Raw genomic sequence first — 16,202 nt, forward strand, 5'->3', positions numbered from 1 at the left:
TCACTGCACACAGCTGCTCCTCGTTTCCCACTGAACTGATTGCTGCATACACCTGTTTCACATTTACCCACATGCATTTAAGCCACTCACACACACAGCCACCTTGCGAAGTCTTATTGTTCCTATGGTCGTAATTCTAAGCGTTTTTCTCTGTGTTGGATTATCTGTGTATGACTCTGGACTGTGTACCCCGTTGACGATTCCTGCTTCCTGCCATTGCGACCATTGCCTGTCTATTGAACTGTTTCCCGGATTACCTACGTTGTTCCTGTTTTCTGGTGATTATTCTGGCCTGTTGACGATTCTAATAAATGCTGCAAATGGATCCGCACGTCTCAGTCTGACTCCTTGTGACACTAATAACATTGTCAGCATTAAAAGAGTATAACTGCTGCTTTATGCAGTGCAAAGTTTGTAATGAAAATAAAAATACATTTTCGTCAGTTATTTTACCTACGGATCGCTGCATTTCTTACAGATTTCTGCTCATTCGAAATCCGATACCATTACATTTGTTTTAATGCATTATTGACAGACAGTGGCGGACTGGCCGTCTGGACGTTCGGGAGAATACCAGAACGACCGCTGCAGCAGGACGGCCGTCGGCCTCTGTGCAGCCGTCACAGTTTTTTTTTCTTCTTTTTTTTCTTGCTCATAATTTACTGTTGTTCTATGTCAAGATCGATAGGTGGCAACAATGCGCTTACAAGCCCATAGATGCGCAAGGCAAGCTCACTCGTCAATGCTTGTCACGACTCAACCATTTACAAGTGCATGTGGGAGAAAGAACATGGATACTGCAGGTGTTGGTAATAGGAAAAGGTTGTGAAGGAGGAGGCTGTGGCCGCAGCAGCACAGGGACATAGTGATGAGGGACAGTTGCAGGAACAGGGGGAAGTTCCCCAGACAAGTGCATTGCAACTCGGCAAGTAAGCATGAGAGGAGGATGATTAGGGTTATTTCCTAGGTAATCTGACTTTAGCAAATGTAATTTCAGGTTGCTACATTTTTATCTATACCCCAATGAAATAAAACTATTGCAGTTTTTACAGTTGATTAGCTATAAAACACGATATAAACATGCCGCTGCATTAACATGAGGGCAGAAGAAATATTTAATAACTAATTAAACCGTTTTTGTGCACACTGCAAAAACTCCATCTAATCAAGTCAAAAAATCTTGTTTCCTGCTAAAAAAAGTATTTTAACCTTGTTACTTATAAGCAAGAGTATAAGGTGTTAGATTATTAATCTTATATTGAGTATATATGCCTTATTTTTAGAATTCTTACCAAGTGTGATTTGTCTTATTTCACTTAAGTTAAGAAGTTTTCGACTAAAATCAAGTATTTTAAGGGTTAGGTTAGTCGAAAGCTTCTTAAATTAAGTGAAATAATCTGCCAATGAAACAAGAATTTGCTAAGAATTCTCAAAATAAGACAAATATACTCAAAATAAGATTAATAATAGAACCTCTTCTGCTCTTGCTTAGTATATAAGTCTCAAAACAAGATCAAAAATACTTTTTAGCTGGAAACAAGATTTTTTTGACTTGGTTAGATGAACAGTTTTTGCAGAGCCGTATTTTTTGCACAAATTAATTAAGAGATTAGCAAGTAATAAATATAGTTTAAGATTGCATGCCATTTCTACCATTTGTTTTTGTATGTTTTAGGTAGTCACCTCATCTGCATATTGTTTTAGCAGAGAGACATTAAAGAGGGCTGTTCTGTGAGTATTCTGCACTATGCTTTTAACACATCTTTTAGTCAAAATCAGAGATAATGCTATAATTTGGAAGGTAAAACATCATGGGTTAAGATTTAAGTATTTTGAGACCCGTGTCTGCTGCTGATTAGCTTTCACACACATCTGTTTTTGTGGGCTGAGCTGAGTCAAAGTCCAGGGCTGTTTTTTAGTCCCAGTCCGCCACTGTTGACAGAGCAATTGCGTGTGAATAAGTGTACCTGTTTAAATCATGCTTTCGCCTGAAAATATTCAGTATCTAGAAGGAACAAACTAATTCCTTGTGAACTATAATTTACCGCTCTATTGCCGTCATCATAGCCTTTACAATCTTTCTGATTTGAGTGAATCATCTCTATCACGCTAGCTAAATATGTTTAACATATGAATTCCTGCTTAATATGCAGTTATATTAAGGACCGTTGGCATGACCTGTACTCATGATGGAGCACTCTTGGAGCGAGTGAAAACTTTTTCAAAAATCCGCTCCTCCCTCCATTCAAAATTACACCGCTCCACTCCGCGCTCCGCTCCCACTCCGTTCCGCTCACATACTCTGGCTAGCAATTTGCTAACTATGCTAACAACATGCTAATCATACTAGAATCATGCTAGCAACTTGTTAAACATGCTAACAACATGCTAGCAACTTGTTAATCATACTAGAATCATGCTAGCAACTTGTTAATCATGCTAACAACATGCTAGCAACTTGCTAATCATGCTACAAACATGCTAGCAACTTGCTAATAATGTTAGAAACATTTAAAACTTTTTATACTTTTAAACTTTTTAATCTTTAAACTTTTCAAACTTTCTGGTCCGGCTCTCTCAAGCCAACTTAAAGTTTGTCTTGACAAACTTTTTATCTAGTTTGAACACTTGCGACACAACCTCAACCTCTAATACAGACACTGCTATCAATAACATGTCTTTTAATTTTATATGAAAATAATCTCTAATTTGGAAGTGTTTGAATGAGGTAAAGAAAATGCTTCTCTGTAGTTTACCGCTAGATGGCAGTCTACTAAAACGGACTGGTTGACAGCCAGAGAGGAAGAATATTGGCCCTCATTGGTCGCGGTAGAGGCGGCGGGTACATGAAAGTTGAAACAAGTTTAAATCGGATAACGATTGTTGCAGAAGTCTTTGGAGTTAAATTACACTCTGAGGAGAATGTAAAACAGACGGGAATCTGATAATGGACGCGGCGCGGTGCAGTGTCGAGTGTTTATCTGAGTTCAGTGACTGTCAGTCACACTCAGTGCGCCTCTTTCAGGACAGCACGAATGTTTTCTTGACCAGCGGAGATGGAGATGTGCTTATATTCAGTGTCAAGGAGAGGAGAGTCACGGCAAGTGGATGTCTGTTCTTATTTTTGTGCTCAACTACACTACTTTTCTCCATGCTCACGTAACACATGTTGTTTTTCAGACCGTGATGCAGTTTGAAGCTTCAGTGATAAGTTTGGCACTGAGTGAGGATAAACATCGACTTTATGCACTTTGCGCTAATGGTGGGCTTTACTGCACCCCTTTGCCACCACAGCTCAGGTAATAATATAGATTGTATGCAGATTTACTATGTTTATGCCGTAATAAATCGTCACTTAGTAATTAAATGTATTTATGTATTCATGAACAGTGAGATTTGGTGAGTAGAAGAGACTGTGTTTATTTGACTCAGAGTACAGCAAAAACAGTACAAAAATAAAATATTTTTACTGTTTGAAATAACTGTTTTCTATTTTAATATATTTTAAAATGTAATTTATTCCTATGATCAAAGCTAAAAGTTTTTTAGCATCGTTACTCCAGTCTTTAGTGTCACAAGATCCTCCAGAAATCATTCCAATATGCTGATTTTCTGTTTAAGAAACTTTTTTTTTTTATCAATATTTAGAACAGTTGAGTACATTTTTTTTTTTTTAGGATTCTTTGATTAAAAGAATGATTCAAAGATCAGCATTTATCTGAAATAAAAAGCCAGTATAATTTTTAATAGAAATTATAGAAATTAATACAAGGATGCTTTAAATTGATCAAAAGTGATGGTAAAGACATTTATAATGTTACAAAATATTTCTATTTCTGAAAAATGCTGTTCTGTTGAACTTTCTATTCATTAGAGAAACCTGAAAAATTCTACTCAGGTTTTTCAACATAATAATAATAATAATAATACTTAAAATTACATTTTAAATATATTCAAATAGAAAACTGTTATTTTAAATGGTAAAAATGTTGTACTGTTTTGCCGTACTTTGGATCAAATAAATGCAGGCTTGGTGAGCAGAACAGACTTATTAAAAATGTAAATAAAAATAAAAATCTTACTGTTCAAAAACTTTTGACTGGTAGTGTGCATGTCTGTAATTTACCTCTTTTTTTGGGTGAACTATCCCTTTAAATTCAATAATTAATATTACTTGTTGTATTCACGTTTTGTTTTAATAAATAAAGTAAATACAGTGATACAAATAATATGAAGTCTCCTAGCAGAGCTGCTTTGACGAAATTCTTTCTTGAGAAAATTTCGATAGGAAATTTGACCATAAATGCACCATCACAGGAAAGAAAACTGTATTCATTAATTAATTCGTTGGTATTTAGATTATTTCTAGTGGCATAGAAAAATCAATATCTGATTCTGAAGTCACTATAATGGTGAATTTTTGATTTTTTTGTAATTTTTGCCTTCCATGCCCATCTTCCATTTCCCTCTTAGTTCTTCCTCTGTCCTGGTGAACAAAGGTCCTGACAGTGCTCTGTATACTGTACCAGATGATTGCATTGTCCTGAAAAATGCCAGTCTGCAAGCGTTCACCATAGTCAAGAAGATCCTAGTGACTCTTAGCCTTCATAAATCCAACTGGAGTTTTGATCTCTACGAAGAGCCAGGATCCAGACCCCTTCATAAACTTGCGCGTTTCCAGGTTGTGACTCTGAACACATGCTCAAACAAAGAAAAAAGTGTGAGCTCACCTCCAGTACTGACTTGCATCTACCCCGAAGGCTCCACATCAGTCAGCACTCACCATTCTGACCTCCATCCTCATCTTGAGCCCCATCTTTTCAGGCTCTTATTTGGAGTGGACACCTCTTTAGTCAATTCTCCAGTCATTCTGTGTGGTCTACCTGATGGACGTATTTGCTGCTTTCCTTTGCTCATCCCCAACCTAGCTGGTTCTACAGGAGAGCGGAAATCTCCAGTCCGAGTCCTTCAGAGCTTAGAGCAGCCAGTCGTTTTTATTGGAACTTGCGTCTCTGGGGAACACGGTCATCAGTGTCTTGTTGCAGTTGGTCAAAGAGGCAAACTTTTAATTGTCAGAAGTAAACAAGCAAGCTTGGAAGGAAAAAAGGCAGATTATAGTAAGACATCACCCTGACATTTTTGACTGCATACCTGAATACATTTTGAATAAATTATAGATTAGTTTTGGTAATCTGTCAAATTCACATTTTACAGGCTTCAATGAGCATAGTGTACGAGGACCAGTGCTTTGTGCCTGTGTTGATGATAAGCGGCTGTACTACAGCTCTCTCAATGACCTTCATGCTCTACAGCTCACCACAACATCATCTTCATCAGATGCAACAGGAACTGAGTCTCAACTGCAAGCTCTGACCTCTGACAGTCTTGGTGTATGCAGGGTTGTAGCACTTACTGGACCGTATACTAACCCCAAAGGTGTAGTTCATCATTTTGATAAATCTCTATGCTGTTGACCAGGATTTTGCAGTGTTTTAAATCACTAACATAAAGTGTTTGTGTTTGAATTTTAAGGATCTGTGCAGCTTTTAGCAGTATCTTTGAGTGGAAGACTGCTTCGCGTGAACCTTCCTCAAGGATCTGAAAAAGGAAATGTCCCCAGGTTGCCCTCATCTCTGGCAGGCCAGAGAGTGAAGGACCTCCTGGCTTCCATCGGAAACGTATGGGAGAGGTCTGTTCTGTCTGCTTTATCAATGAAAAGACTACTGGTTTTTCAGCAGCAAAAGCTAAATGTCACTTTTTAGTGAGTTCATTGTGATTTATTTATAAAGATTTTATAACATAATGATAATCACAAATATGGAAGTTTGTTTCCACCAATAAATAAAAAAGGGTAATTGCGACTTTTTATCTCTTAGTTCTCACTTCATGAAGAAATAAGGTCTGAATTGATATAAACTCCAAATTCTGACTTTTTCCTCAGCATTGCATGATATAAACTCACAGTTGCTAGTTATAAAGCCAGTATTGCGTGATATAAACTCACAATTGCTAGAAAAAGAATTCAGAGATACAAACTCATTTTTATCTTGCAACTTTGACTTTTTTTCCTTACAATTTTGACTTTTTTTCTCAGAATTGCAAGATATAAACTCGCAATTCAGAATTTTTTTTTCAGTATTGTATGATATAAACTCGCAGTTGCAAGTTGTAAAGTCAGTACTCCGTGATATAAATTCGCAACCGCAAGAACAAAAGTCAGATCTGCGAGTTTATATCACAATTCTGAGAAAAAAGTCAGAATTGCAAGATACAAACTCAAATTTGTACTGCATTTCTAATTTTATTTCTCACAATTGCAAGTTTATATTCCGCTATTCTGACTTTATAACTCGCAACTGAGTTTATATCATGCAATTCTGACGGAATAAAGGTCAGAATTGGGAGATATAAACTCCCAAAACAATTGTGAGTTTGTATCTCACAATTCTGACTTTATAACTCACAATTGCGAGTCTATCATTCAGTTCTGAGGAAGAAAGTCAAATTGCGAGATATAAACTCACAATTGCAAGACAAAAAATCTGAATTGCGAGATGCAAACTCGCATTTGCAAGACAAATTTGCAATTCTGACTTTATTTTTTGCAATTGCAAGTTTATGTTCTGCTATTCTGACTTTATAACTCGCAATTGAGTATATATCTTGCAATTCTGACTTTATTTCTCACAGTAGGGAGTTTATATCCCGCTTTTCTGACTTTATAACTCACAGCTGAGTTTGTATCATACAGTTCAGAGAAAAAAAGTCAGAATTGCAAGTTTATATCTCGCAGTTCTGACTTTAGAACTTGCAATTGTGAGTTTATATCTCATAATTCTGAGAAAAAAGCCAGAATTGCCAGATGTGAACTCGCAATTACATTTGTTTTTTATTTAATGGCGAAAACGGGCTTCCGTACATACATTTTAACATAAAATTTACATAATAATTTTAAAAACAGAAATAATAAAACATTTTCATTGTAATAAGTGTATTGAATTGTGTATATATGGATTTATTTATTTATTACTGTGTTCTGCAGGGCAGAATCCTTGAAACACAAGCTTCAGGAGAAAAATGAGACTCTCAAACGTCTTAATCAAGTCATAAATGTGTGCAGCCTACTGTTGGAGAACCATGGGAATGAAAATGAGTGTAATACGAGCACCAAACATCCAATCAGCTGTTGTGGTGCAGCCAGATGGAGCTCACTGCTCCAAAGAGACTCTTTGACTCTCACATGTGTGCTTGAAAATTCAAGTGGATGTACGTTGGAACATGGCTGGACTTTGTGCATTCAGGTCCACCCATTATCCAAGAATCCAAATAAGGAGGCCTCATCTAGGACATTCTCATTTCCATTCAAGAAACTAAATTCTGGTCAGAAACTGGATGTAACCATTCCTCTCGAAAGCACTGGTGGGCTGTCTCTACCAGTGAAAGTCTACTGTTCACTCGTCTTCTCTCTTTCTGCTCTGTTAAGCCCTGAAGCAGCATCTCCTGGTGTTTCCGAGCTTCTAACAGAGTCAGGCTGCATCAGTGCACCTTTGAGAACTTTAACAGTGGACTGGCTTGATGCTTTAAAGCTTGAGGGATCATTTTCACAGGGTAACATCAGACACAACACTGTCACGGATGGCATCCAAGCATTCCTGCGTTCCAGAGGAGCGTTAAACAAAGATGCTGATACTACTACCAAGTCAGGACCTGTAGCAGTGATAGTCAGGGTATCATCAGAGCTTCTAAAGAGCAAACTGCACCTTTCAGCAACCAGTAGTGTGGAAGCATGCATATCTGTGCTAAACTGGTTGGTATCACCTGAGGCAATAGGACAAACATCAGTACAAAGTCCAGTGGTTTGTGCCTACAGCCCAGATGGATGCTCTGTCAAGATTATGGCCAAAGAGGTGTTGACTTTATACTACCGATTACTCATTAATGATCATAAAGTCTATTATTTAAAATGACCTCCCATGTCTTTCCTTAAGCTAATGCTGGGAGATTTCTTTTCTGATGGACCTCTTGAAGTCTTGGAGATTCGAGTGGAAAGTACATCCGTGGCAGCGGTGTGTGGACTGCATCATGCCATTCTAAGACGCCTTCAGGTACTTTCATAATAAAGCATTACCATTTTTTGAACATGGACATACAACTGAATCTAATTGACAGATCATGACATTTTAAACAGGTCTTGCTGAAAGACTCAACTGTGAAATATGCTCATACAAAACAGTTGAAGGCACAGAGCTTGTTTGAAGCCGTACGGCATGTTGAGGTACATCTGATTCTCTTCAATTTGTTTGTTTAATACACTTTTTACTGTAATTAGTATTAATTCACATGTATCAGATCTTTTGTTTAAATCACATGCAACAGTAATTTTTTTTTTCAATTGTCAGTCTCTTTATAAAGACCTTCAGGATGCTCAAAATCAAGCAGCACTTGGTGGCACAATGAAGACGAAGAGTTCAGAGATCCTGTTCCCCATTTTTTTGCAGCTGAGGGCAAATCCACTGGTCATTCTCTGATTGAAGTACACATCAAAACTCTTTATTACATATGTTTTTAATACAGTAGAGGTTGTTACTCCATACTGTTTAACAAATCCCATGTTTTCCTTTTGTGTGTCCTGTTCATCACCACATATTCCATAATCAATAAAACACTGTCTGTATAAACAGAGGTATGGAGAAATATACAGAGAAAAAAACTAATTTGAAAGGGATCCCAGGTATTATGACTTGTATGGCTTAATATAATGTGGATGATGACTCTTACTGTAATATTTTGAATAAAACCCATAAAAGACTTGGGTTATTCAAAAAAATCCACATCGTTTTTAACATATTTTGGACTATGGGAGGTGCTGTTATTTTGATGACTTGAAATGGCTGCACTCACTGAGCTACTGGCGCTACTCATTGCTATTTTTAGCACAACACAACTTGGAAAAACAAAATACTGATACGGTGCCATATTGTGTGGCTTTTGGTTGTAATTTTCAATCAAAGGGAACGAAAAGAGATGCAAGTCTTCACTGCTTTCCTAGCGATAAGAAGAATGAATATGAAGATGAATAAAACTGCCTAAAGACCTGTGTCTTTGTTCTCTTTACTTCAGCCCTGATGCATTTGAGGCTTTTAGTTGACCACAGCTACTGAAAGCAGAGACAAGAAATGCTAGATGCCATCCTGGAAGGATGTAATCATGCCAGCGCTTGTCAAATAATGGCACCCCCATAGTCCAAAATATTTGGATTTTTTTAAATGTAAATCTTTTCATTTACATAATCTACAACATATTTCAGCATAAAACATCATTTACATTATATTAACCCATACAAGTCTTAATACCTGAAATTCCCTTTAAAAACTCCACACAGGTCTATACGCATCCTGAAGCACATAATTTGTCAAAATGAAGTATTTACTCACAATGCATTTCAAGAATGTCTTGTTAAATCTACTGTACATAAGAGGCAGTCTGTGAGTGTGTACTAAAGTTTCTGTAAAATGTCAAATATAATCCACATATCTGATACTTCAGTCCGCTGGTTCTGTCTCCAGATTGAAAAGCTTTTCTCTTAGCCGATAGTATCTTCCTTCATTGGCCATGAGCTGCTTGTGTGTTCCCTGCTCCACGACTTCACCTCCCTCCATGAAGATAATGTGGTCTGCTTTCTCTACAGTCTCCAAACGATGAGCTATCACCAGTACTGTCTGATCTGTTATGTTATTGAGCACATCTTGAACCTGGGAAATAAGATCATGAATAGATACCATTAATGGGAGAACCTAATAGTGTTACAGCAGCCTAAAAATACTTTGCAGTTTAGTTCGCCCAAAAATGAAAATTCTGTCATTAATTACTCACCCTCATGTAGCTGCAAACACATAAGACCTTTGTTAATCCTTATAACACAAAAGATATTTTGATAAAATCTGAGAAATTTCAGACCCTGCATGTGACAACAGTTGTTCAACCTTAATGTTAGATCAGAAAACTCTTTGTTTTTATTTGTGTTCTGAAGATTAACAAAGGTCTTACACGTTTGGAACGACATGAGGGTGAGTGATTAAAGGCAGAAATTCTTTGGGTGATCTTAGGATTTGATCTGGATGAATCCATACAGCTTGTTGTGTGCTGCAGTCCATGTGGCTGGTGGCCTCGTCCAAGATGAGAATCTGTGGATTCCTTATTAGAGCTCTGGCTATGGCAATGCACTGCTTTTGCCCTGCAGACAGCTGGCCACCACACTCTCCAACATCTGCAGAGAAAGTGTACATATTTAACTACTCATTTTATAGAGTTTTATGTTATTTATGGAAAAGCACAATGTATCCATATCGGTTTTCTGACAGTCTGCCTAGTTTTATCTACCTGTATCATATCCTTGTTCCAATTTGTCTATGAAATTGTGTGCGTTGGCTTTCTGAGCAGCTTCTTTTACTCTTTCAAGTGTGCAGTCCTTCAAACCATATTCAATATTATATCTCACAGATCCAGAGAAAAGCACAGGATCTTGGGATACCATTGCCACCTAAACCAAATAAAAGAGATTAATGTATCAGTTTAAAAACTACTATATAGTAGTGGCCAAAATGATTAGAACACTAATATTTTCATCAGCTAAAAAATGGTTTAAGTCAGTTATTTTTATCTTTTGCTGTAGTGTTTCAGTTAGTCTCAGCCTCAGATGTCACGCCCACGGAACGTTGGCTAAACGTCTGATGCATATGGTACACTTAACTGGAAACACTTCAGGAATGTCGAAGTCGTGATCTGATTAGTTGAATTTGATCGGATATCCGGGAGACGCGAGTGCCGCGTTTATTTGCGGTCCGCCGGGAAACAAAGCGCAGACGGATTTACTCGGCGTTTTGCTAAAATGTGCTTATGCAGATGCCATTGTTGTTATACACATTTGCGACGTCCGCGAAAACAAATTACTGCTTGTTCTCCCTCTTCTTATTTAACTTTCAATGTTGGTTATTTCAATGACTGACTTGTTGCACGCCAGTCTGTTGTTGTGGGGGCATTTCCACTCACAAAACAAACTGTGATTGGTTGTTTGACATGTCGGTCAAACGGCCTTATGGGCGGGCCTTGGCCAATGAAAGCTGCCATGAATTCCAGACCTTCAGCCGTCAGTCTAAAGGTCTGGCTACGCGAGACTATGTGTCAGTAGGAAATATCAGTTTACATTTCTAAACATTAATGTTGCCATTAATTGTATAATCCAGTCAGATTTTTGTTTGCACAAGGAGTCTGACAACAGCCAGTGCTAAATACAGAGATCTGATCTCATCATCATCCAATCCAACAAAATGAGACAGACTAAATCCAGAAGAACTGTGGCAATGTCTCCAAGATGCTGCAAAGCTGCCTACAGTACTGTTAAAAGTTTTAGGCACTTTTGAAAAATCGTGTAAAATGAGGATGCTGTCAAAAGTAATATCATAAATAGTTTTTTTTTTTTTTATCAATTAACTTTTGTTAACTAAATTAAATCAACATTTGGTGTGACCATCCATTGCATTTAAAGGTGCATTTGTGCATAGTTTTTCAAGTAGCTTTGCATGAAGTTCTCTTGAAGCATCTTGGAGACGTTGCCACAGTTCTCCTGGATTTAGTCTGTCTGAGTTTGTTCTATTTCTTCATGTCATTTCAGACAGACTGGATGATGATCAGATCTCTTAGTGGAGCACTGGCTGTTGTCACTGGATTATTACAATTAATGGCAAAATGAAAGATTGGAAATGTAAACTGATATTTCCTACAGCAAAAGATAGAAATAACTGGTGAAAATGCTAGTGTTATAATAATTTTGGCCACCACTGTAATTTCACCAAACCTTTAAAACAGAATTGGCTGTTTGCACATCTCTCCTCAAGTTACATGGTTATAAATGCTGGTGTATCATTCCTTGCCTTTTTATGTAAGTACTGGTGTTGGTAGTGGTACAGAGGTTCTCCATCCAGTAACACCTCACCCTCCTGTGGCTCATAGAACCTCTGCAGCAAGCAGACGCAAGAGGTTTTCCCACCACCAGAGGGTCCCACCAATGCCGTCAACTTTCCTGGACTCAATTCCAGTGTAACAGACTGCAAGGATTCAACAATGAGTACATGCAAATCCCATGACTTCTCTAATCAGCTTTCGCTGTATAAACAAGAACTTACCTTAAGTGCTTTTTCTTTAGGACGGGAGTGGTACGAAAAGGTGACTTTTTCAAAGGTTATTCTTCCATCAAGCTTCTCTGGGGCCAAATCACCTTCCTCTTTCATCTGTGGCTTCCTGTCAAGCAGCTGGAAGACTTTCACTGATGATACCACAGTATTCAGCATGTCTCCATAGATGTATACAAGATGCTGAGAATATAGTGATGGACAGACTTTAGTCTCTCTATATGAAGAGTCATATTACAGTAAAATTCTACCAACCAGTCATACCTTCATGTTGGTCACCATGTCCTTCTGGTAAAACACGAACGCAAGGAGGCTGCCGCTGCTGAGCTGTCCAGAGGAGATGAGATTTCGACCTTGGAACAGCATTGCTACTTTCAAGCCTATTGTTATGAACTACAATGCAATGAAAGAGTTAATGAAATAGAACACAGTTTCTATTTTGGAGAGGTCTGCATGCAAATCAGGACTTGATTTACCCTGCGTATTAAGAGATGGGTGGCACTGTAGATGCCTTTACGCCTCAGAACCTGGAGCTTCCTGTTAAGAGTCTCTTGATATCGCTGATGCTCCTGACACTCTGCCTTAAAACTGCGCACAGTCTTCATCGACCCAATGACAGAAGATGCCAACTCTGTAGTCTCTGCAGTACAGTCCTGAAGCTCTTTGGCTGTTTTCTGATCAGAAATGTGAGCCACTGTGAATTCATTTTGGTTTGGAGTTATGAAGCTGTGTGAAAGTAATAAGGAAACAAAAGGAGGTTCACTTACCTGGGAGATGTTGTTGTATGAATTCTGAATGAAAGCAAGAAGTGGCATTTCGATGCAGGTCAGGAGGGTTAACTGCCAGGATAGGCGCAGCATAAAGAACAGCATGCCGCATGTTTTCACCAAACTTCGCAGTAAAACGTTAACATTCATGGCCACAGAACGTCCCATTTTATCTGTGTCGGAGATCAAACGTGACGTGAGACTACCTGTAAGAGAGGAAAAATTATTTTAAATAATATATTTTCACATATGCACTATTTAGTAGCTTTGTCTTCTTTGAAAATCGTACTCAAATATGCGGCGGAATGCAGTCTCGCGAGACGTGTTTTGAACCTGGGGACCTTAAGTCATTTAAGAAGAATTTAATGTTTTGAATTTTTTTTTTTGAAATGGTACAAAGCTTAGTGACTTGTGCAGTGTTGGAAAGGTTACTTTGGAAATGTTACAGATTACAGGGTCAAAAGTTTACATACTCCTTGCAGAATCTGCAAAATGTTAATTATTTTACCAAACTAAGAGGGATCATACAAAATGCATGTTATATTTTTTTTTTAGTACTGACCTGAATAAGATATTTCACATAAAAGATGTTTACATATAGTCCACAAGAGAAAATAATAGTTTGGAATTTATAAAAAAATTACCCTGTTGAAGTGTTTTAAAACTGTTGTTACCTGAATGATCCACAGCTGTTTGTTTTTTTTCCCTTTGTTTTTTGTTTAGTGAGTCCCTTGTTTGTCCTGAACAGTTGAACTGCCCACTGTTCTTCAGAAAAATCCTTCAGGTACCACAAATGTTTAGTTTTTTCATCATTTTAACCCTTTCTGACAATGACTATGATTTTGAGATCCATCTTTTTAACACTGAGGACAACTAAGGGACCTATTACAGGTAGTTAAATTGCTTACTCATGAAGGAAAAATAATGCATTAAGAGCCAGGGGTGTAAACTTTTGAAAAGAATGAAAATGTGTAAATTTTTCTTACTTTTACCTTAATATCGTTTTTTTTTCTTAATGCATTGTTTTTCCTTCTGGAGCATCAGTGAGCGTTTAAACTTTCTGTAATAGTTGCATATGAGTCCCTCAGTTGTCCTCAGTGTGAAAAGATGGATCTCAAAATCATTCAGTCATTGTTGGAAAGGGTTCAAATACACAAAATGCTGAAAAACCAAAGAATTAGTCGAATGCTGAAGAACTTTACTGAAGAACAGCGGGCAGACAGTAAGAATGAAGCGTATGTAAACTTTTGAATGTGGTCATTTTTATAAATTCAACTATTATTTTCTCTTGTGGACTATGTAAATGTATTTTATGTGAAATATTTTATTCAGATCAGAACTAAATAAAAAATAACATGCATTTTGAATGATCCTTCTTATTTTGGTAAAATAATTAACTTTTTGCAGATTCTGCAAGGTGTATGTAAACTTATGAACTCAACTGTAACTGATTACATTTAATAACTTTTTAATTATGTTTCTAAATTTGTAACAAATGACTTCAACTGTTAATCGTTTGAAACATTTAAAACAGGTAGGGTTAACCTTACAGTAGTAAGGTTACTTGACACTGTGTTCACTTCAACTGAAGAGAAGGGACAAGCACCTGGTTTGTTTTCTTCAAAGAAGGTTATGTCCTGCTTCATGAGGTTCTGGAACAGCATGTGTCGTATTCTTTTGTTGAGTCTGCTGAGGCTACACATGAACATCCCGCCACGCAGACCACTGAACATAGAACTTGAAGCCACAAGAAATAAACAATTAAATACAGGAAGGCATTCGTTTTTAACATATTTGCTTGGCAGTGGTGTTCACTCACCTTCCAAGTGAGCACAGTGCCATGAGTCCAATAGCCCAGGAGAAATTACTGTTCTGGTACTTTCCACTCAGCATGTCAATAACTTTGCCAATGCAGTATGGGATGAATGTCTCAACTGTAAAAAAAAAAAAAAAAAAAAAAGATACATGATAGATTGTATCATGAAAACTTTATTTCGTCTAACTCTGAATCTAGTTTCTACTTTCTTCTATGTCAGGGGTGTCCAAACTTGGTTCTGGAGGGCCATTGTCTTGTTGAGTTCAGCTCCAAACCCAATTAAACCGCTTGAACAAGCTAATCATGGTCTAGGCATACTAGAAGTTTCCAGGCAGGTGTTTTGGAGCAAATTTGGACACCCCTGTTCTACGTAGATTTAAAATCAATATTATATTTTCCTTAATCCTTAATCACTCACAGAGTGCTGCCAGGCTAAGGAAGAGGAAGGCCGCCCCTAGATGAAGATAGTCAGGCCTGGAGTATCGAATGACCCTCATTAGGAGTGCTTTGGCCTCTTCATCTTTCTTCTGGTTTCTGCCACCCTTAGATGATCCACCATGTGGGAAGGCCGTCTCCCACACCACATATATGAGAGTTGATGTAACAGAGCTCAAGATCACCATACCAGGATCAGGAACAGGACTGAAGCCTCTCACGGTCCCCTGCAGCATTGTCTGCATACTGTCAAACACTGGAGGTAGGAAACTCAGCAGGGCAACCCAGCGCTTCAGGAGAGGCTGAATACTGCTCTCAGCTAAAATTGTGCTCAGTGAATAAAGCACAGCACAGCTGATGGCCCTCAGAGCCCACAGACACCATAGATCCAGACTTCCCTCTCCATCCAGCCACAGGAGTACAGCCCACACACAAGCCCAGATGACAAGATCACAGCACAGCAGGCAGAAATGCACTGCTACAGTTCTGCTACAGATGGGGTGAGTTTTTGAAGTCATCTTAAACCTGAAAAAATAAGGATAAACCAGCATAAAACAGTCTAGAATGGTTTCAAAGCCTGGTCACACTAGTGGCTTGTTTTAGCTCATGGGAAAGCTGTGACCAACTGTAAACCCATCTAAAGCTAAGACTAGCAAACCGGCTGGTTTAGGATGTTTTTAGCGACATGAATCTTCTCAAGTCAATTTATATATAGGAGATACCAATATAAACAGATAAACAATATTAGTCTTCTTACCATTAGTTGTTGCTCTCGTTGCATTTTGTCCCACAATCACTTTTGGTTTCAGTTTCACCCCTGTGGGCGGTGTCAAAACTGTTTTTCACTTTCATTACGCACACAAATAAAAAGAGTCGATTTAGAAATGTATTTAATCACCGCATAGTATGCTTAAAACGACGTAGTGTGCATAAAACACGTTTTTAATTCGTATTCCTACTGTATGTAGTGCGTATGAGGGGTCATGACGTTGTACG

At 37.9% G+C, this 16,202-nt stretch overlaps 2 protein-coding genes across 2 annotated transcripts; one reads left to right on the forward strand and one right to left on the reverse strand.

Annotated features, from left to right (window-relative positions):
• Nucleotides 1-2,841: 2,841 nt before the first annotated feature.
• Nucleotides 2,842-8,531, forward strand: faap100 (FA core complex associated protein 100). The gene is made up of 9 exons (XM_073827721.1): nt 2,842-3,100; nt 3,181-3,299; nt 4,474-5,117; nt 5,215-5,436; nt 5,533-5,689; nt 7,043-7,907; nt 7,989-8,105; nt 8,189-8,275; nt 8,400-8,531. The coding sequence occupies exons 1-9, from the start codon at nt 2,948-2,950 to the stop codon at nt 8,526-8,528; spliced, it is 2,493 nt and encodes an 830-aa protein (XP_073683822.1). The 5' UTR covers nt 2,842-2,947; the 3' UTR covers nt 8,529-8,531.
• Nucleotides 8,529-16,120, reverse strand: tap2t (transporter associated with antigen processing, subunit type t, teleost specific). The gene is made up of 12 exons (XM_073827719.1): nt 15,964-16,120; nt 15,190-15,731; nt 14,775-14,889; nt 14,562-14,692; nt 12,956-13,161; nt 12,665-12,862; nt 12,453-12,581; nt 12,183-12,371; nt 11,931-12,104; nt 10,381-10,540; nt 10,131-10,267; nt 8,529-9,752 (listed from the first exon to the last, which is right to left on the reverse strand). Exons 2-12 carry the CDS (start codon nt 15,722-15,724, stop codon nt 9,543-9,545), a joined length of 2,184 nt encoding a protein of 727 aa, XP_073683820.1. The 5' UTR covers nt 15,725-15,731; nt 15,964-16,120; the 3' UTR covers nt 8,529-9,542.
• Nucleotides 16,121-16,202: the final 82 nt, after the last annotated feature.

This window comes from Garra rufa, chromosome 22 (genome assembly GCF_049309525.1).
Source record: "Garra rufa chromosome 22, GarRuf1.0, whole genome shotgun sequence".
NCBI classification, from domain to species: Eukaryota; Metazoa; Chordata; class Actinopteri; order Cypriniformes; family Cyprinidae; genus Garra; species Garra rufa.